At 52.1% G+C, this 22,328-nt stretch overlaps 1 protein-coding gene across 2 annotated transcripts; it reads left to right on the forward strand.

Annotated features, from left to right (window-relative positions):
* The first annotated feature begins 7,078 nt into the window (after positions 1-7,078).
* HAND1 (heart and neural crest derivatives expressed 1) lies at positions 7,079-17,800 on the forward strand. Of its 2 annotated transcripts, none has more exons than XM_027606294.2 (2): positions 7,079-7,818; positions 9,415-10,393. In XM_027606294.2, exons 1-2 carry the CDS (start codon positions 7,267-7,269, stop codon positions 9,517-9,519), a joined length of 657 nt encoding a protein of 218 aa, XP_027462095.1. In that variant the 5' UTR covers positions 7,079-7,266; the 3' UTR covers positions 9,520-10,393. The 2 variants fall into 2 exon arrangements, with proteins under 2 accessions (XP_027462095.1, XP_027462094.1); XM_027606293.2 differs by lacking the exon at positions 9,415-10,393 and adding an exon at positions 17,668-17,800 and having other exon boundaries at positions 7,115-7,818.
* Positions 17,801-22,328: the final 4,528 nt, after the last annotated feature.

The following is a 22,328-nucleotide window of genomic DNA, read 5'->3' on the forward strand; positions in this document are numbered from 1 at the left end:
AGAACTGAGACCCAAGGAAGGAAGATCCACCCTTCTTCTACCCCCGACCCCAAGTTTTAAGGCTGGATAATGGAAGAGCAGCCCTTGCCTCCTCACGGTTCCTGACCCAGTCTACCTCCCACCAGTTCTGGAAGAGAACCGACTAGGTTGACCCGACTGGGTTTTCTCCACAGCAATTTATTGCATTTCTTTGAACCAAATGCTACCGCATATAGATCACTCCTGCCAGGTTGTGGCTGAGGGCTGAGGCTTGCGGTGGAACCCGTAGGCTGGGATAAGTTACGGAGCAACCTGGGGTTCCCGCACTACCTCGCCACCATTCTTGCGCAGAGCCGCATTGCTCCAGTGCGTACAAAGTTTGGAGTAAATCCCAAACCTCTCTCCCTGGAATAGATGTGCTTAGACGAACAAGCCTAGAGTGGAGAGCTTGCCCCCCCGCCCCCAACTGGGGACGCTGTGGGGGCGCTGCCAGAGAAGTGCATGATCCCTAGTAAAAAAGACGGGGAGATAAGGCTCAGCCTTGCATTTCTGGGAGAAAGCAGACTCCATGATTGCTCATGAAGGCCCTATGCATCCAGTTCTGTTTGGACTACAAGACTCCCCAGCCTATGGGGCTGGTGGCATCTGTCCTTGGGGACATGGTCCCACCTCCAGCCTTTTGCCAGTCCTCAGCCAGGGTAGGCTAGCAGCAGGATCCAAAAGATAGGTGGAGTGGATTGATTCCATCCTCCCAAGGCATTCACATTGGATTGAAAAAGGAAAAAATTTCTCTGACCTGGGAAGCAATGCGGTGAAACTGACGTTCATGACACCCACCTTAGAGATAAACCTCTCCGCATAAAACAGCTTGGCACACAGTTGATCGGTTGGTTGGGGGCCAGGAACAAGCGACCTGCAACCTAGCAATATGAAACTAACCAGCGTACACTTAACGAAAAACCCGGTGTGTCTAAAACGGAGGGTGCACGACAGAACCCGGTTAGCTGACTACCTGAAACTGATCGCCGTGAGGCTAAACCAAATGAAAGCGCCCCGAAAGCAACCGGACTGGGTGGAAAGGAACCAGAATGAAATCCACCTGCCTGCTACAGCGCAACTGACCACGCAGGGGATTGGAGCAGCGAGGGCCGCAGAAGGCCGCAGAGGGCCGCAGAGTGGAACGGGGGGGGGGGGAGGGAGGGGGGACCCTGTCTCCCCCACGAGCACTGATTGGAGCGGCTGCGGAGACGCAGCGGAGGAGGAGGGGGACGTCGGTGCTTTTAAATTTATCACCGCCGCGCCCCAAACGATCCCATAAATTTGGGGGCCGTTTTCACCAAAACTGTGAGTTACGATTTTTCAAATAAATACATTTTCCAATCAGACGGGGTTCTGTTTAGGTTGAACGCGTCCTGAAGCAGACATTTCTCTGCGCGGAAAATACACAGAGGAGGAAACGGAGCCGGGACGAAGCTCAGACGACATAAAAACTTGTGTAAACACGTTGTCATTTACGGACTTCGGAAGGGAAAGGGAATGGGGGAGGAAGATGTTTAGCTCTCTCCGACTCCTCAGGTCCCAGCCCCGAGGGAAGACACGGAAAATTTAATATTCTTTTTCCATAAGCTTGATTTATGTTACTCATTAGACAACGACCGCATCAGGTTTACCTTAAATAGATTTTGTGTTTTTGAGGCTGTTACAAACGTAAGAATGGATGGAGTTGCCTCCCGCCTGCCCCCCCCAACACATGCTCTCTCTCTCCCGCTTTCTCTCTCTTTCTCTCAGTTTTTCTTTAGGAAAGAATGTTGGGGAGATAAACGGAAATGGATTAGCGGAGGGTCTTCTATTTCTAGCTGTGCGCCCCATCCTCTGGGCTTGTGTTTTGCCACCTGTAAAATAAGGGGACCACACTAGGAAGCAGAGGCCCCGTTGCCCACAAGAACATTCACATGTAATGCTGTGCACAGTTGCAGGGAGCTCAGGGACCCCCGAAACTAAAAGGTAGAGAATGGAATGTCAGCTCGTAGCTTGGACCCTCTCAGGCTGGACCACTCCTCATCCCAGGAAAGGGGATAACAAGGGGACACAGAGGCCGCCATCAATCCCCGCCTCTCCTAGAGGTCTGGCCTCTAGCTGCGTCTCTGCCACTCATTGGCAGAGCTGTTTGCCCTTAGGTAAACTGCTTCCCCTCTCTGGGCCGGCTTCCCCATTTGTCCTAACGCGATCAGATCTCTGGGTAGACTTGCTACTCCCCCATACCGGCATTAGTCAAGGAGGCTTCTCACACCCCGAACTTATAGGAGAAATCGACCCGCTTTCTCTCTCTCCCCTGCCCTGACTGTTCTCCTGCCCGGGGGAGCGGGTGGGACCAGAACGAAAAGTCCTAAGCACTCTTTAGATGTCGCAGAGAAATGTTTAAGGGATTTGCGCGCTCAAGCTGCGGGGTAAATGGCCCGCGGGCTGATTTATGGCGCGTTACCGCGCGACGCGATTCCCCAAGACAGCGAGAATATTTTACACCACGCTAATATAAACAGGCGGCCGGCCGGGTCCTTTTTATGGAGTTCCTGTAATTACCCGGGCCCTGACAGGTCCTTGATTTACGGCCCTATTTAGATAAGGGGTCCGGTGCGGGGATTGCCGGTGGCGTCAAGGTCACGGGACGCGGCGGGAGAAGGGTTTGCGGTAGGCGCCGCGGCGCGGGCTCTCGGGCCTTCCAGTCCTGGAGTGTGGGGTCCGGGAGGGAGTGAGGGGAGGAGTGGGGCAAGGGCAGGAGAAGGACCCCAGGGCCCAGGCCGAAGTCACTCTGGAGCGTCTAAGTGCAGCCAGTCCACTGCACAGACGGGGGCACTGAGTCTTGGAGGGGCCGGAACTACCCCAGATCAGACAGCCAATGAAATGCAGGTGGGTGGGATCCGGAAGGAATTCAGGTCTCTGGCAACATGACCCCCCACACCTGGCAGTGCTCGGTCTCTCTCACCTCCAGCCTTATGGCAGTGGGGTTCTGTAGCGTAGGTAGTTGGGGAAAGAGGAAAATTCCAGTGCGGTCAGAAACAGGCTTGGTCAGATCGGGACACAGCACTTCAAGCAGAGACCAGTGGCCTGGACCCCCTCCCTATCCAGGGCTATGCAGTCGTGTGGACGCCCGAAACTCCATTTCTTCCCCTGTTAGATTAATTCCCAAACCAGAGCCACCGTTTATCCATCCAGGTTTACGGTTATTTTGCTAAGAGCTTCACCTATATTATTTCAATTAATCTTAAACTAGCACTCTGGGCGGGTGTTACTGTGTCCCAGTTTACAGAGGAGGAAACTGAGGATCTTAAGGTTTACACAAGGAGGGGTGACAGTGCCCGGATTTCAACCCAGGTGCACCAGTTTCCACGGCCAGCCTCTCTGAAGCACTCCTTTACTACACTTTTTAAACCTCTTTGTGCTTAAGCTCTCAACCCTGTAAGATGGGGGAAGAGTTCTTGCCCGACCTCACTAGCACAATCGGAGGAAAAGGCGCGCATTTGCAAACGCCACGAGTGTCAGACCTTCAGCAGGAGCTATCTCGGTGAGCACTGCGGGGTACCGGAAGGGAGGCGGGGCCGGGGGAGTGTGGACCCGCGCGTAGGCCCCTCGGAGTCCCTAGCTTCTGACCCTTGGAGCGGAGCGCTAAGTCCTCGGAGAGAGCAACCAGGGTGGGGTCCTTGCAACAGTCCAGAGCTGGGAATTAAAACTCCAGACTATCAGTCCTATACTTCTTCTGAAATTGGGGAAACTGAGGCCCAGAGAGGGAAAGGAACACGCGTCTTATATCTCAGCCGACAGCTGTGTTGGCCAAACTCCTGGGTTGCACACCATATAACCTGGGGCAGAGAGAGAGAACGTCCTCACTGGGTCCCCACGGTCGCGTTTCGCTGCACTGCAAAGGCACCTGAGCCAGGCTGGAGTTAAAAGCACTTTGGGGTCTCCCAGAAGGCCTTAGCTGGAGTCTAGGCGCCTTGCGGTCTACGCAGGCGATCTCGGTGGCCTCCATCCTGCTGGAGGCTGCCAAACCCGAAGCTCCAGCGGGTCCCCTAGGGCTGCGTTCTCACTGCGGGCCCCGCTGGGCTGACAACTTGACTCCTTCGCAGGCGGGGGTGGGGGGTGGAGTGGGGGGGGGTGTGGGGAGGAGAGCAGTGTTTTCTAAAGCCCAGATGACTAGGTGCACCCTGCTCTTTACCCACGAGAGGCTGCCAGGCATTCTCAGGGCCCTCAAGGGGACTCATCATCCAGTATTGATAATGCATTTCCTACCGCACTAAGCAGGCCGGATATTTGGGGGGGGGGTGTGGAGGGCTCTGAGGGATCTATGTAAGGTGGGGGAAATACTTTGGATGTGCGTGAGTGGGTGCTGGAACTGTGAATTTGTAGGGTAAGTGCCAGGATCCATAGGAGTGCTTGCCCTTGTGTGGGTACTGTGATAGTGTGCATCTGTTGCTCAACTCCGTTTTCAAGGCTGGTGAATGTGGCTGCCAATAGGTAAGACAGAATATATGTCAAAGTGTCTAAGGGTTTGCAATTTGGGTGACTGCGTGTAGTGCGCTAACATGCGAAAACGTCTACGTCGGAGCACCTGTGTGTACACGGTAGTGATTGTGGCTGTGTGCTTGGGTGTGTTTGTGGGACTGAAGACTTAGTTTCGACACTCAGAATACACGAAATGTATGGTGGCGTTTTCAGCAGTTTGTGCTGTGGAGACGATTGTGGGGAATTGTAAGAAAATACAAATTGGTGAACCTGTGCACAACTGTGGGCAGAAGACTATGTGTAAAACCCTGCAGCTGTGTGATACTTTTGTAGAATCCGTGTGCCTCTACTGTATGATGGTATCTTTATGCATGCCTGCTTAGAGGGTGGGGAGTGGCTCATAGCTGTAACACAGCTGAGTTGGGATGTGTGCCCTGTGGGTGACAGAGACAATGCATACAATTCTAGGAATGCATGAATATTGAAATGCTGTGTGTCTCATGGGTGTAAATGTGTTACCGTGAGAATACCCATACTTCTGGGCATCTGTATAAGTAGATGGACTTTTGTGTACGCCAGTGATTTTTGTGAGCCTGTGTGCGCCTATATGTGCACGTGTCATGGTGAGCCCCCGTGTGCCGGCTGCGAGATGCTGCGGGTGGAGATCGCCCGGATTAGGGCAAACGCTGGGTGTGTGTTGAGGACTGAGGTCCCTCTCCACAGGGTAATTACAGCTTTCTACCCGCACACCCTCACTCAAGAGCGCCTCCAGGCCAGGGAGGCTCGGGACCCCGTGGAGCCGGGGCTGCACCGGGCGCCGGGAGCTCCCTCCCGGCGAGCCTCTGGCTCTGCGCTCGGCCCAACCCCAGCGCTGCTGGCGCCAGGCGCCCGGGAGAGCGACGGGTTTCCAGCCCGCCTCAGGCAGGAAACCAGGACCTCCCTTCCCCCCACCCCCACGCACCTCTAGGGCCCACAGCCCAGCCGAGCTCCCACAAGTGGAACCTGCTCAGAACTGTTTGTCTGCCTCTGTCCTGTAGTGTCCCCTCCTCTTTCCATTGATTCCCTTGTACAGGAGAGGAAGACCACATCTCCACTTGCTACCAACCCCAGGGATAATGGCTCATCGTCTCAGGGCCTCACCTCTCCTATCCCGACGAGGAGAGAGTTGACCTTTCTCCCTCTGCCTCTGTGCTCCTAAGTGTGCCAGGCACATCATGGGCGGTCAATAAACAATGTTGAATGACTGTGTAAAGGAATGAATTTGTCCTTTAAAAAGAGCAATCACATATTTATCTCCCCCCCCCCCCCCCGCCGGCCTGAGCATCACTTTGGAGAGACAGGCATACTCCCTCTGCCCCACCTAGGGAAGGGGTTGGCTGGGGAGGGTTGGCTCGGATGGAGGGACTCAGGTATGAGGGCGTCAGCTGCGAAGCTACTTCAGTCGGAGAAGCAGCACCACCCTGGGATTTTCAGGTCCCAGTGAGAGTCCTGGGAAAGGCCCCCGAGGGGAGAACCCGACAGACCCAGAGAGGCCCTAGCTGGGAGGGGCAAGAGTGGAGGTCTGCACCGCCAGGATTTCTCTCTGCTCTCCTGGGTGGGGGATGCCAGCGTGGTAGTTCTCCGGCTGCACCAGCCTTGCGAATAGTGTGGAGGTCCTGGTCCCTTCTGTATGTGTTCACTGCCAAGCGCCGATTTCTCTTGCTGTGAGCCTTGGCGCTGGTGTGAACATTCTCAAGCAGGGATGACCTGGGCGGAGTGGCCCAACGTTGCTGTGCTTCGGGCCCTCCATCCGGCCTTTGGGCTGGATCAGGCGCCCGGGAGGCGAGAAGAGTGACTCCCAGGCCCTGGAGCCCGGAACAAATCAGTAAATGCCTGTGGGCTTGGAGCCTGACTTCCTCCACCCCCTCCCCCACACACCAAGTCTTCTCCAGCCCTGGGCGGGCTGTGGGACCGTATAGATGCCTTGGGCAGAGTTGGCGGGTGCGCTACTGGGTTGCAAAGTACCGCTCAGGGCCCCCTCTGGTTGAGGCTGATGACTAGGGGCTGGGGGTGCTTCAGGGAGACGTTAGGGGTCTGTGCTGCCTCTGGCAGGGCCCTCTCGTCTTCTGACGCTGAGGGGAGTAGATGGAGCTCAGGACTGAGAAGGGCTAGAATTCCTATTCCGAATTCTGTACAGTCTAAAAACAAGACACTCTTTCTCTGAGTCTCAGTTTCCCTATCAGGAGAAATCAAGGGGTGGGCTCTAGGTGAAGGCCTTCTGTTCCCGGATGATTCTGGATTCCTTTCCCTGGGTCCACAGGGAGGAGGGGGCAGCCACCGTCTAGGGTGTTGACAGGCCTGTGCCTCAAGTAGGGAGCCCCCGCCTCCCCCCAGCCAGGAACTGGGGGTGGGGAGGCGGAGGCGGGGCCGCCTCCCTGTCCCCGCAGGCGGCCTAGAGTTGAGCGGTGCTGGCTAGCCCGAGCGTAAAACCAGGGACGGCCACCCCCTTTCCTCCTCCCCGCCCCCTACCATTGGCTCCAGGGAGAGGTTGACATCCAAGCCGCGGCCTTATATAAGCCAGACCCTGAAGGGGAGGCCGCAGAAGGGTTAAATAGGTCTCCCGGCCTCGGCGTCCTAGCCCGCGAGAAGCCGGCGGGCTGCGCGCCTCTCTTCAGCCTTGCCCCACACTGCCCCAAAGCCGGCGTCCAGCACAGCGCCGCCCCGGAGCCCACGGGTGGCCCCGGCAGTCGTGGGGCGCATGGGGCGGCGCTAATCGCGCTGGCGGCGCAGGCCAGAGGCCGCTCCAACATGAACCTCGTGGGCAGCTACGCACACCATCACCACCATCACCACCATCACCACCCACACCCAACGCACCCCATGCTCCACGAACCCTTCCTCTTCGGCCCGGCCTCGCGCTGTCACCAGGAGCGGCCCTACTTCCAGAGCTGGCTGCTGAGCCCCGCCGACGCTGCCCCAGACTTCCCCGCCGGCGGGCCACCGCCCACAGCGGCGGCGGCCACCGCAGTCTACGGTCCGGACGCCAGGCCGGGCCAGAGCCCCGGGCGGCTGGAGGCGCTCGGAGGCCGCCTGGGCCGGCGGAAAGCCTCAGGACCCAAGAAGGAGCGGAGGCGCACAGAGAGCATTAACAGCGCGTTCGCAGAGCTGCGCGAGTGCATCCCCAACGTGCCTGCGGACACCAAGCTCTCCAAGATCAAGACTCTGCGCCTGGCCACCAGCTACATCGCCTATCTGATGGACGTGCTGGCCAAGGACGCACAGGCCGGCGACCCCGAAGCCTTCAAGGCCGAACTCAAGAAGGCGGATGGCGGCCGCGAGAGCAAGCGGAAAAGGGAGCTGGTAAGTCCGGGGCCTGCGGGCTCCGGCCCAGGGTGAGGACTGGGTCAGCACCCGCAGGCCCAGTTCGCAGTGGAAGGAGTCTGCGTTGCCGTGTGTGAGATTTTGAGAGGCTGCGGGGAATTCTGAGGCTGTAGTGTGGGATTGTGTGGGTGGTGGGAGGCGGATTCATATTTGAGCTCATCTGTAATGTGGGACAGTCTTTGTAAAGCTGTGAATGAAGACCATCCTAAAAGGATCCCTTTTAAGGATCCTTTGGAAGATGCAGACCTGGGAAAATGCACATGTCTTATATTTTGCTTCCAATTTCAAGGGGGTCTGATCCATTCCTGGGCTTTCCTGGAATCCACATTAAGAATGCTGTAGAAGTGTTTAATTTGCCTTAGTGGGGGTTTATGCACGTGGGCTCAGTTACTATTTTCAAAGGGTTTTTGCTGAAGAGGCTAGGCTACTTCCATTGTTGTACAGATAGGGAAATTGAGACCCAGAACGGGACTGGGAGGTAGAGGCCACATACTGAGGAGTCAGAGGTGGAACTGGGGTAAAACAAGTCAGGTCTTCTACTCCCAGTCTAGAGCGGGTCCCCTGCTCCACTGGCCACGAGCTAGTTCTCTAGGGCGAACTTGACCGTTTTGTGTGTAAACTCTGACAAGCAAGAGGCACGGGTATCCCCCACTGCTTTTGGCTTTGGAGATCGCAATCCCTACTCGACCTTTCTCGATCCTCTCCAGGGAGGGCAACACTTTCTGGAGGGCGGTGCCGCTGGCCCAGGGCTCTGGGACCTCTGAGGGCAGTGATTTCCAGGCTAGCGAACTCCTTTCTCTAAATTGGTTTGTACAGGCCCGCCGTACAAAGTTTGGAGCCAGCCAGAATGCCCTGCCAGGTTTTCTTTGACTCGCAGGGGCTGTGGTAAACTAGGGAAAGCTCTCCTGGGGAGACTGGGAAAGACTGATAGGCATCAGGTCTCTAAACTGCCACTGGGGTGGAGGAGAGGCAGGCCGGGGCGATGCCTGGTTGCAAGGAGTTTGGGGGCATATCCCCACCCACTGCTCATCTACACCTCTTGCAAGTAGCACCGCTTGGTTCGTGCTAAGAGCCGGCAAGGAGGATAGTGGGCCAGGCCGACTCGTTCCTCCTTCACCTAGCCATCTGAGACTCCCAGCATGCCAGCAGGGACCCAACCCCGCAACTAAGCCCGACGCTAAACCAGGTTGGAAAGCGGGTGGGACTTGTGGTGGGGGAAGCAGGTCTGAGAGCGGGAAAACTGTTGATTCCCACCCTTCCCATTCCAACCCCGGTGGTCATCCTTTGGCGCCATAAAGCCCAAACTACGCGCACCAATTTCAGGAGGAACAGAAAATTCTCATTACCATACTTCCAGAAGCTGCCCAGCCCATCCTGGCCCCCAGAAACTCTGGCGCATAAAGGCAAATTTATGAGCCTGTTTGCCAATTTCGCAAACAGAAATCTGTCACTTATTGAAAGGCGCCCAGTTACTGCTCCCAAAATCTTTTCCCCACCCCAACTCAATGCCCGGGCGATAGGAGCAGAAAAATTTAAACCTGTCTCTCGCCTCTTTTCTTGTGTGTCCTCTGGCAGCAGCAACACGAAGCCTTTCCTCCTGCCCTGGGCCCAGGCGAGAAGAGGATTAAAGGGCGCACAGGCTGGCCGCAGCAAGTCTGGGCGCTGGAGTTAAACCAGTGAGCTGAGGCCGCGCCGAGGACCCCGCCACGGCTGCCCGACCCCGGAGCCCCGGGAGGAGAGGAAGGCGGCAGCGAGGGCCAGGCTCTGGGTGCCAGGGGCTTATAGGGGCGCATCCCGCAGAGCCTCGGCTGCGAGCTGGCAGGTCGCCGGCTGCAACAACACACTTGGATCGCACGTGCAATGTCATTTGAAATTGTTTTTAATACATTAAGAGAAAGAGAAATATATATATATCCACCCCCCCCCCAAACTGAGAGGGCGGCTCTTGGCTGCACAATGCGGGAGAGAGGGACTGTGGGACTCCAGCGCCCTAAAACGCACCCTTCCAACCCTTCTGGGGCGAATTTAGAACCCCCGATGCTTTCTCCACTTTGCCTACTGGCTCTTTTTCTCATCCTCCTGTCCGCTTTGCGGCAAATCCCCCGGGCGCTCTCTTCCCAAATTAAAATGCAATAAGAGGAATCAATAGTTTTCTGCCAGGCAAAGAGAACCAAACCAGGAAGATGGAGGGCTGTCTTTTGTTTTTCTCCCTCAAGCAGTGGTGTTTTATTTTATTTTATTGTCGCTGCACTTCCTATTCAGTTCCAAGGGAAACGCTTTCTCTCCTTCCCTCCTTTCCCTCCTTCCTTCTTTCCTGCCTTCCTTCCTTCCTCTCTCCCTCTCCCTTCTTCCTTCCTTCCTTCCTTCCTTCCTTCCTTCCTTCGTAAATAAAAACTTTTCTCTATGTTGAAAAGTTTTTATGTATTTAAACTACCTACCATGCCTGCTGCGCTCAGGTGTTTGTTTATCCCCCATCCCTACCCTTTTTCTACCTCAAATCTATAAGACCACTCACCGCCCCCTCCCTTTGCCAAAGCAGTATCTATGCTCTTGACTAATAAAAGATTTTCTGAAATCAGAGGCAGCCTGTGTGATGTCTTGGTGGGTATATCCACTGGCCCCATCATTTCTGCTAGGTGGAGAACCTTCTGTTCTGACTTCTGTTTTGATAAATGTTCAGACCAAATTGCAACTCAAGTCGGGAAAGGGGGTAAAGGATTTATTCGTGGGACAAAGAACAAAGTTTTTAGAATATAATGGCTGGCCAGGATAACTTTAGTGAACCCACAGACAGGAAAACTGGAAACGAATTAGACCCAGCGAGGGCAGGCTAGGTTTTATATGGGTCAGCATTTGAGCTTGTGTGTGGGTTAGTATGGTGTCTGCAGGCGGTGTTTTGGGGTTATTGGGAAGGGGGTTTGTCACACAAATAAAGGGCATCCGAGGGCATTGCACCTCGGAGGAGCGGATGCGCTGGGGATTTTGTTCATGTACGTGAGATTCCTGATCTTATAGATGTGTGCGTAGTGGTACAGGAACTCACACGGAGCCCCGCAACTGTGTGGGGGGAGGGGAATAATAAGCACAGGGTGTGCCTAGCACAGCTCCCTGCATGCAGTAAGAGCTCGACAGATCATAGCGGCTATTACTTTATCCTTGACTAAAATAAGCTCGTGAGTGCTTATGGTTACATTGAGACAGGTTTCTTTCCAGCAACAAAGCACTAAACAGATATTTGTGAGAGAGCATGTGGATTTGTGCAAAGCGATGGACTGTGTGTGCTTGCTCGTTCGGGCACTTGTGCAGGACAGCTGGTTTCTGTGCCCCCACGGGCACACCCAGACTGGGTGTAGGAGCGAATAAAAGCGGATGCATTTGCCAAGGCGAGGATGCGTGGAAGGCTAAAGTGGGGCAGGCAAACGCTGGCGATTACGTATTCCTAAATAACAGTGTACAGACAACTAGCTTTGCGCGCAACTCTGCGCTAGGCTCGAGGCTAAGCGCTTTACGTGTCCCAACAGCTCCCACGTTGCGCGAGGGAACTCACGGTCTGCGGTGCCCGCACGGGTCTCCGCGTTCACTGCCAGGGAGGCGCGCGGACGCACGCGCGGGTCTCCGAGCGCTTTCTTGCTCCGGAGCTGGAGGCCCTCAAGTTGGGGCGTGCGCCAGAAAGGAGACCCCGGGCAGCTCCAGGATCAGGCGTGTCCAAGGCGCCTCGTCCCGGCATCGGGGTGAATATGGGGCCCCATTAGACTTGGCTGTAAACACCGTGGCAGGAGCTGAACGGCTACGCCAGCCCTTCCGGACGCGAAGGAGTTAATAAAAGGTGTTTTATGGGTGCGAGGAAACGGTGGGGGAGGTGTGAGCGTCTCTCTACTCTGACCCCCCTACTTTTTCCTTTTTTTCCTCTCGCCACCCGCCGCCAGATCAAACAGGCCCGCGATTTAACTAGGGCAACACCTCGCGGTAATGAGCCGCCCGGCACACCCCTCCCCCGGCCTCAGTCCCCGGGCCCAGGCCCCGAGGCCCTCAGGGAGAAACAGAAAAGAAAAATCGAGGGGTTTTCTTTTTCTTTTTTTCTTTTCTTTCCAAGAGCTGAGAAGCCTGTTAGACATCCTGACACGCATGGAGAAACTGAGGCTCAGGGAGCAAGCCGATCCTGGTTCCTCCACACAGAAGGGGGCCTTATCTGGATTCGAACCCAGGACTCCAGTGTAGTTTATAGATAGATGGTCCTCTGGCTTTACGCAGAGCTCGGCTCCCTCGACTATTTTTAGCGCCGTGAAGTATCCTAGGCACGGGAGGAATGCGCACCCGGGTCCTGCTTTCCCGGAGCCCTGGCCAGTGAGTGGAGAGGGTACCGAGGGGTACCGCCCGAGGCAGCCGGAGCCAAGCTTGGCATAACCATGCCTCCTCAGGAAGCCCCATCCGGCCGGGCCCAAGCCGTGCTTGAGAAGACAGTGGTGGAGCCTCAAATTCAGTTCCAACCATGTGTGGTCCCCATCTCAGGCCTAGGACCTGGGAGCTGAGACAGGGGGCTGCCCCTTGTGGGGGTGTCCTCCCTCTCTCCCCCAGAACGCCCGAGCCACACTTGCAGCCCTCCCTCGCCGGCTGGCAGAGCCCAGCCCCCAGGCCGCGGCGGACTTGCTCCGGGTTTCACAAACCAGTCTGCGCAGGGGGTCTCCGGAGTCGGGCTCCTGGGCATGTCTCCGCCGCCGGCTCTCCAGCCTCTCACCTTTCGTGAGCGCTCGCTCCATGGAATGGCTTTAGAGCCTGACGGGTGCTTCCTTACTCTCTCCCAGGGTTCAACGCGGTTTGTCGGAAACCTGCCTCAATCCAGCAGAGGCAGAAACAGTGTCATTAGTATTTTTGAATTAAGAACATCCCCCCCTTTTTTTAATCAAGGGGGGAAATGGAATGGTCGCTGACTTAAAAGTAAATTCCAGGAATTTATTGTAAGGGAGTAGTCACTGATGTTACAAAGCTTTAACGACAGGACTGTTCTACTGAAGGGTGAAAAATACAGAAGGACCCGATGTGTTATAATTACAGAACTGGTTAAATAAATCCATCAGTACAGTGGGTTACTACACAGCCACTGGAAAAAGTGTGGGAATTGACATAGAGATTGTTCATGATATATTAAGTGGAGGAAAAAAAAAAAAAACCCTCCCGGGTTGCTAAAGACTGTTTATCCAGACCTGCTTTATGTAAAACTAACCTAAATAGCATTCGCGGAGAAAAAGTGGAAGAATATACATCAAAACATTTACACCTCTACCTCTGAGTTTGGGGAATAGGGATAATTTTGACTTTTCCTTCTGCTGAGCTATATTTTTCTACATTTTTAAACAATGAATAAGTATTACTTTTACAACGAAAAAAATTACACCGCCATTGCCTTCCAATTTCTCCAGTGGCCAGTGTACTTTTCGTACACTTGATTCAACATACATGAATTGAGCACCCACCTGGTGCTAGGCACTGTGCGTATCAATATAAGAATATGAAAGAATCCTAATAATCACCACCCATTAACATACAATAGTAAATATTTGTTGTGAAGAGTTTTATTATTCCTTCCACGCAGTAAATAGAATCTTTTCTTACGTTTATTTTTTTTCTTACATTTAAAACCTATTAATGCCTGAAATAATCATAACAACTAAAATTTGTAGAGGAAATCATTTAAGCCCTTAGCATGCATTATTTCATTTAAGCCTCATGAAGATTGCATGAGGTTAATACTGAGGCAGCTGGGCTCCGGAGAGGTGAAGGACTTCGTTCAAGGTCACACAGACGGTAAAAGGTGGGTTGGCTCGGATCAAAGGGCATCTCTGTCTGCCTCTGGAGATTTGGCTTTTCCCCACATCTCAGAGCACCTCCAAGATGTGTGTGTGTGTTCATACAAATATAGCTGTCTCAGTCGGACCTTTCTTGGCCCCCAAAGTGAGGTGGTTTAGAAAGAAAGAAGGGGGTTTGGGAAGGAATCTGGATTCTAACCCCAGCCTTCACCAGTAACTCTCTTCCCCTGTCCCAGCTCAGAGTGGATCCCATCTATAATGTGAGGAAGGTGGTAGGCTTCTCCACCTCTGGGTTCTCTCCTGACTGTAACACTCTCACTCCAGGAATCTACTTTCTGCTGGTGAAAACAGCATGTTATTCTTTGTCCCAGCCTCTGATATTTGTATAGTGCATTCATCTTTCCTTGGAACTTCCACTTCTCCGAGCATGTTTTTCTCCCCATAAACTAGAAGGGTTCAGTGCAGGAATCCTGCTCCTGCCAGGAAGAAGGGAAGGTGAAATGACCAATGACCAGCTCAGGGTCACACATCCAGTCGAAGACTGAGCTACTGAGCTAGGATTAGAAGGACGTCTGAAGGCTTCAGCGCCCCCCCCCCCTCCCCGCTCCCTTGGAAAAGGCTCTGGATCCATTCTCATCATACAACCAACAGTTAAGCTTATGGTCTTGCTAAATCCCCATAAAAGAAACGAAACTAAGAAATCAGCCAGTCTCATTTTTAAATGAAAAGTGACTAGGAAGAAAAAATATGCAGGGTCTGAAGTGTCTGAAATCAGCCTCCTGATTTAAACCTAATCTGTTTGAAAAAAAAATTTTTTTTTCAGCCAAGGGAGTTTTTACAGCTGAGCTCTCCCAAACCCATAAAAAACAAGGTTTATATGGGAAATAGTGAAAGACTCTTAACTATAATACACAGCGTCTAATGTAAGCAGACATAGACACTATATAAAGCTCCTACAAATGTTATTAAAACAAACAGAAATGCACATTTATCCCCACAGAATGGACAATGGAAGTCATCGGACTTTCGAAGAGTTCCAGAAGTCCTGTTTTCACAGAAATGTTCAGAGCACCCCATAACACTGGGACCTCAAAGATTCTTACCCACCATCCAAACATTTCCCTCATTTTACAGGAAGGGGAAACCGAGGCCCATAGAATGGAGGGACTGGCTCAAGGTCACGGCGGGGAATTTTATTCTTTTCCCCCTGTGTTTACTTCAACTTTTAGTGCAGGATATAGAACAATACAGTGGCCAAGAGACTCTGGACAAGTGACTGAACATTTCTGAGCCTTGTGTCCTCACCTACAAACTGGGAGAGATCATGACCCCAACTTCCTGGGCTGTGTGAGGACTGAATGAGATAAGGCATGCAAAGTAGTGCATTGTCCCTGGTAGATCTATTTTTATGATTTTATTTCACCCCCACAATAGCCTGTGAGGCGTTGAGGATTTATTTTGGTTTGTTTTGTTTTGGAAAGGTCAGGGCACACAGGTACCCCTGCCTTTCAGAAGTTTGTCCTCTGCTACTTCACTTTATGAAAGACCTATGTGAGGACCTGCTTTCTGCTAACCAAAAGAAATTAGAAGAGAATTTTCACTTTTCTGAAAAAAGCCAAAAAGCAAAAATAGCATTCAGTGTGTGTTTTGCAGTGAGGTGTTACAAGAGGCAGCGCAGGCCCCCCGTGGTGAGAGGGGCCCCACCAGGCTCCTTTCCTGAGAACCACACTCAGCATCTCAGCATCAGAATCTACCAGAGCTTTGACCTGCGCCTGTGAGCATCTGTGCTCTATCTCCATTAGCTAGATGTGTCCTAAGGTATCAGAGAAGCCTAGGAAGTTCTTGTTTTGGTCTGGGAATGCTCAGTTTTTTCCCCCCATATAGATTCATGGTAATTACTCCTTTGCTTTATGCCATTTTGGCTTACGAAGGTGTCATAGGAATGCTCTGCTTTCAGATGGGGGGGGCTGGAGAGGGGGCGAACCTGTATTTCCAATTGGCACAGAAAGTTGCAGTGACTTGCCCAAGGGCACCCAGCCAGTGAGTGGATTCCTGGTTCAAATCCCTTACATTCCACATCATTAAGGTAAACCAGGGCAGGCAGGCTGCAGTAGTGGGATTTCTGAAAGTAATGCAGCAGTATACAGTAGAAATACTGTGCAAGCCACAAATGCGAGCCATGTATGTAATTACAGTTTTTCTAGGAGGCACATTAAAAAAGTAAAGAGAAACAGGTGGAATAAAATTGAACAATATAGTTTATTACATTACTTATATATTATATATATATTTATTTAATGCAATATGTCTAAACTGTAATTTCGACATGTAGTCCATATAGAAATTATTTTTGAGATATTTTCCATTCTTTTTTTCATATTAAGTCTTCAAATTCAGGGGTGTATTTTATACTTAGAGCACATCTCAGCTTGGACCACATTTCAAGTACTCAGTAACCATACTTGGCTAATGGCTGCCATATGGGACAAGGTACATCTTAAGGCTCATGTAGCAGGAATATTAAACACAGAGCTTTAGTTAATCATATCAATAACTAGCCACCATTTCCTGAGCACTTACTGTGCACCAGGGAGCAGTGTGCAACATCTATGGGCTCATTTACGCTTCCTAACAGCCACGGAGGGTAGGTAACTATTCACAGTCACATAACTAAGTGGCCCAGCCGGCGTGCACACCCAAACTCATCTGTCTCCTAAACCTGCGATTTTAGCCACTGAGTTCCACGAGTTTGGGAGACATCAGCAGGGCTGTAGTTGGGCTGAGCTGTGGAGGGTCCTTTGGAGTATTCCACACAGTGGGTAAAGCCCTGGGTTGCAGATCCAAGCCTACCATGTGTCAGGTGACCTTGGGCCACCCATCTTCTCGGGTCCCAGTTTTCTAATCTTTAAGATGGGCTAATGATGCTTTTCCTCGATCCATAGAACTCTTGTCAGGCTGAAACGGGAAAAGGTTTTTTGAAGTGTTTTGAAACAGAGAATATAGTACAAGAGACAGGGCCAAGGTCAACAGGGAGGCTGGGACTGATCCCCTGGCCTGTACTCAACAACCACATGAGCTGGTTGGATAAGCTGTGTGGCACTGGACAGGTTTCTTAACCTCTCTGAGCCCCAGAGCCCTTCCTCTTCTGTAAAAGGGAAAGCAGAATGACTCACGGAGATGTGATGACCCAGTAATGATTAGATGATGATTGGAAAGCTCTCAGGCTAGCCCAGAATAGGCAGTGGTAAACATGAACTATCGTTACTGCCTCTGTGGTAGTTGGGGTTGGGCTGCAGGGCTTCATCTAGAAGCAAGAGGGAATGGCAGGGAAGAGGGAAGAGATGACTTCCCCCAACGCCCTGAGCTACGGCTCTTGGCTCGGAGTAGTTCCAGCAGTTCATTGGTGGGAAGTGGGAGGTGTTTGTGGGAGTGTGAGAACACTTGGTGTGTAGGGATAGCACCAGACCCAGTGGCTTTAGAGAAGGGGTTTTAGCCTGCAGTGTGACCCTGGGCATTTCCTTGCCCCCCACCCCCGGACCTTGGTGTCATCTGTAAAATGAGGGGGTCGGACCAGAGATCTAAGTCCCTTTCTGCCTTGACTGTTTAGATTTTTACAGTGGTGTGAATCAAAGCAGTCACTGAACACAGCTCCTGTGAGGGGACAGAAAATACCCCTGAGCCTTCCCCTGTGGCCTGGGGCTGCCACTAGGGGGAGGGCGCCACCTGGTGGCCACACTCCCTACTCCGAGTTCGGTGTGGAGAAACCAGTTAAGGACTCCAGACCCCGGAGCCCCTGACCCACTTTTCCTAACGTCCTTTGGCAGCTCAGGGGAGCAGAGAGGGGACCCAGACAGTTCCCAGAGCTAGGAGTTCTGGGCATGAGGCTTACTCCTGAGGGATGTTGGGGTTTTGCAATCCAAGATCTCTGAGGCCTTCTTCCCTAAAGTCACCTTGGGACAGAAGTCTGTGTTTCCCTACAGAAGTCCAAAACACATCATACGTTTTGTTCTCTTTCTTTGGATAGGAGCCACCGAACAAAACAATCTTCTCTTGGTAACTCAATCTCCTTCTGTCACTACTGCGCCGGGCTCATGGGATGTGGAGGGCTTTTTCCCTGCACGAACCACCCCAACCCCCCGACTGCTGGGATCCCGAGTTCTGCTGAGAGCTTTCCTGCCCCTCCATGTCTGCCACACTGTGAGTATTCGACTTCTCTCTGTAGTAGGGGTCACACGGTGCACAGAGGAATCAAACTGACATAGGTTCAAATTCCAGCTCACCATAAGACTCTAGGACAGCCATCTAACTTCCCTGAGCCTCAGTTTCCCCACTGGAAAAATAGGGATGTTGATAGCTTCTTTGCAGATTGGTGTGAGAATTATGACCCTAGCACAGTGTCTAGCACTGAGTAGGTGTTTAACAAATAATAGCTCTTGTTTCTGCCGATATGGTGTCCTGACCACTTTTTCATATTCAAGGAAATATTCCTTGCTAGAGACACAAATAGGATGCATCATATCAAATGATATTAGCCACCAGAAATAAACATCCTTACCGTTGAAGGTGGTGGAGCCTCTTCAGAACTGTTTAAGTTGGCTCAGTGAGGTCCAACTTGGTCTAGTGCAGATAAACCCCAGTAGGCAGGCTGGGATTTTGTCAGTGTTGCTTTCCTCAGTTCTCATTCTTTGGGCTTCCTTAAGCTTCATTACTTACAGTTTCGCCTTCAGGCAGTTGCTTGTTGACATGGCTGAGTTGGACCCCCGCACAGCTGAGGGCACTGCTGGCCCTGAAGCCGGGTCCACCCCTGAACTCCCCCGTCCCCTAAGCAGGAGCCTCAGAGGGGTCTGATTGGGCACCGGGGTCCTCCCGTTGCTCCTTTAGCATGGTCCCATCTTCCTGGTAGTCATGTGCCGTCAGAAAGTCTCTCTCATTAGCCGCCTTCGCTTAATTAAGCTCATTGCATTCGCTAAGCCTTACTGGCTTCTCTAAGATGGCAAGAGCCCATTATGCACGGCCCCTTCATCTGAAGGCGGGCTGGTGCGGGGCTCCGAGGCCGCCCCGCAGACCCTAGGATTTCAGCAGTGGAAGGTTTACTTTCCGTCCCTGTCTCACAATGAACTCCTCTGAAATTCCCAGCTCCCGGAGGACAGAGTCCCTTTCCAGATTCCCTCAGACACCTGGCACACAGCAGATACTCAAACATTTTCTTGGCCATATCGCATTGCTTGGTTTGGATTTTTATTAACAGTAGGTTTGGTGGGGCGCCTGGGTGGCTCAGTTGGTTAGGCGACTGCCTTCGGCTCAGGTCATGGTCCTGGAGTCCCGGGATCGAGTCCCACATCGGGCTCCCTGCTCAGCGGGGAGTCTGCTTCTCCCTCTGACCCTCTTCCCTCTCGTGCTCTCTCTCATTCTCTCTCTCTCAAATAAATAAAAATAAAATCTTAAAAAAAAAACAAAACAGTAGGTTTGGTGACTCCAAAGTCCATGCTCCTCACTCTGGCATCTGAGCTTTTCCCTCCCGACTGGACTTCCCCTCAGCCTAGGCTCCTGTGGAACCTTCCATTTTCTTCAAGGGCCTGTTTAGGAGCCTCTTCTTCCAGGAAGCTCCCTTGATTTTCAGAAAGCCTTTTTCTTCCTATTTTCCCCTTCCTCTGAATCATATGATACAGATACAGTATGGCTATACATGGAGCTGGGAAGTAGATGTTTTGATATGCCTACAGATGCGGCCTGAGTCACAGACACAGGTGTGTGCGTGCGCGCATGTATTTACGTGTGTATGTGTATATATTCATGTTCATATAACACGTATGCATATATACCTATGTACTATACCTATCTAGTATTTCTAAACTGAGATGAAAGTTCTTCCATGCGTTAGAGATTATTTTACACGTAGACATAATACTTCTAAAACCGGTTGCCTTTTATTTGACATACAGATTGTTTCCACTTCTTCACTGTTGAGAACAATGCTCCCATGAGATAGTAGCTCATCCGCTGAGTGAGCAGCAGGGCACGCTGGACTTTGAGGCCAGACAGACCTGTGTTTGACTCTCGTCCCCACCACGTCCTGGTGGCCTGGGACAAGCCATTTCACCTCTCTAATAAACTTATCTAGGTAGTAGAATAATAGTTTTTGTTTCTGACGGCCGTAAAGCATGTAACGTGCTTAGCGTTGGGCCTGGCACGTAGTAAGGCTCAGTGAAGACATTGCGCCACGCTGGGAGGCAGAAGAGAGGATTTGCTTTGGCTCTCCCCCACTGCCCGGTGTGACCTTGTATATGGCTATTTCACGGGGTGTGACAAAACCCACTGAGACGATGGGTGACAGCCCTTTGCCAGTGAAGTGCTGCCCAATTTAAGACTGTCTTATTCTTGTGGCTTTTACCTATTTTCTACAGGTTTGAGGAATATGTCACCTCATGACTAAGCATGTGGAGAAGAATTGCTTTGCAATTTTATAGGTTTGGTGAAAATGATTCATGCCCGTTATCAATGATTTAGACGACACCAAAAAGGCACAAAATAAGACTCCAAATCCCACCATCGAGGAGTAACCATGGCCGCATGTTGGTTGTGGCCTTCTTTGACTTGCTTCCCCTGTGGTGCCCATAGCAGGACAGGGCAGGCTTCAGCTTTTTAATAAATGTCTCTTGACCTCAACTAGATTGAGTGGTTAACAGTGGCGTGCCCCAGCTCTGTCCCTCCCGGCCCACCTCTGACAGTTTCATTAACCCCATTAAATCACGCAGGTGCCTTTACACCTCCTGAGCTTGTTAATCTCCACTCGGCTCTGGTAAGTTAAAAAACCTGGCAGGAAAGTTGGATGTACCTTGTTAACCTCCATTAAACCCTATTAAATTTCCTAAGTAGAGTCTTAGTGACTTCTAGGAATCCCTCATTAAAGTTTAGTAAATCCACTTAGTAAATCCACTTTGGGACAAGGCTGACCGGCTCTCCTGCCTCAAAGTGTGGCATTCCTGAGTTCCCTGACATGTCCCTAGGACCAGATGACCCTTGGACCCAATCCCAGGAGTGCCTCTAGCTTTTTGACTCGGGGAAAGTTCCTCCTCTCCATGCCTGCATTTACACCTCTATAAACTGGAGTTAACAACAGTCCCTATTCTATATAATTGTAGTGAGTGTAAATGAGTCAACGCGTGTAAAACCAGCAGTGTGTTGTCTGGTGGGCAGGCTGCACTTGGCAGCTATTCTTGTTTCTAGATGGGAAAGATCCTCATAAACTAAAAAACGGTTAGGTTAATGGAAGATTCAATTGCAGACATTTATAGCGTTGCCTTCCATGCCGGGCAGGGTGCTCGAACTGTGGATTATTTTCTTTCTGGTTTTATCCAGACTGAAGATGATCCATTGCAATGACTCCTCATAATAGTGTCCCTGTGGCTGTGCATGTCCTCGGATTTGTTCAGGCTCTGACACGTCTGAGCTGTTCCAGGTGGAACGCAGCTACTTTCTCTCCCTGGGCCTTGCGGGGTTGTGGTTCCTAAACCGGGATGTGCAGATAAATGCACCAGGTGATTTTGTAAAAATGGTTTCCTGGGCCCCGGGAAGATTGAGGAGTTACTAGGTCTCACTGGGAACTCTGAGCTAGAATTCCCAACGAGGCTGAAGCTGCTGGATTGGGAAACCTCTGGACCAGATTCTTAACTTTATCGAGCTTAAGTCTTACATGGGGGAAATTAAAAAATTCACATTCTTGGAATTCGGCCCCTGGGCTTTCTGTTCTGAGACTCTGGGATGGAGCCCAGGAATTGGCATTGTACACAGCATTCTTAGGGGATTCTGATGCAGGTGGGAGGTGGCAAGTGCCACACTTTCAAAACCGCTGGACTTCAGATGATCTGGTATTCAATATTCGAAAGGTTTATTTTGAAAAAGGGGTGTCAGGTTCCTAGTGAACCTTCTGTACACGAAGATGTGGGTCCATCCTGCCATCATAACCCATGTCTACAGATGCTCATGGGAGGTCGACTCCAGCAGAGGTCGGCCAGGCTGGGGGAAGCCTGGGGACAGAGCACCTCTCTGAGTTCAGTACGTGTGGGGTTAGAGTGCAGCGGGCAGCCCGACGCTTCTGTGAGAGAGGAACAGAGAGGCGGGCAGAGGGAGGGAGGCAACTGTCACACTCACATGGGGAGACAACATGCTGCAAAACGTAGAACTGCCTTTGCTTTCTGAAGGAAATCACCTCAGGAATCACCTAAACGATGGCATCCTTCAGCAGCAAGCCACCAGGAATCCTGTGGGCTCCCAGGGACAGCCGGGACTCCCCACCCTCGTTGCCCCCCAAAATGCCTCCTGAGAGTCAGCCTCCACACAAGGAAGTGGCCTGGGGGTGAGGGGGGCGGCGAGGGGGAGGAGCTGTGCTGTCAGTTTGGGTGGGCCCTTCAAAATTTTAGAGCTAGCGTGTATTCCCTCTAGTTAACAAAGACAACGAAGACAAACATTCATTGCATTGCTTCCCTTCCATTCTGCTGAGGACAGAAGGGCGCTAAAGGTGCAGACATGAAATGAAAGCCTGGCGTCCGAGGCGCAGCTGGGCAAGGGCCTCACCGCGCCCCCCACCCACCCGTGGCCTCAGGGGCCCCCACCAGAGAAACGCGGTCAGGTAGCCCCATCGTCAGCATGTGACTTGCCTGAGGACTTTTTTAAAACATGGACCTG

This window comes from Zalophus californianus, chromosome 5 (genome assembly GCF_009762305.2).
Source record: "Zalophus californianus isolate mZalCal1 chromosome 5, mZalCal1.pri.v2, whole genome shotgun sequence".
Classification (NCBI taxonomy): domain Eukaryota; kingdom Metazoa; phylum Chordata; class Mammalia; order Carnivora; family Otariidae; genus Zalophus; species Zalophus californianus.

Excerpts from the sequence above, each read along its gene's own strand:
- HAND1 (XM_027606294.2), top strand. The coding sequence starts at position 7,267 with ATGAACCTCGTGGGCAGCTACGCACACCATCACCACCATCACCACCAT. Across the intron at positions 7,819-9,414 it reads GCAAGCGGAAAAGGGAGCTG|CAGCAACACGAAGCCTTTCC; the intron begins GTAAGTCCGGGG and ends GTCCTCTGGCAG.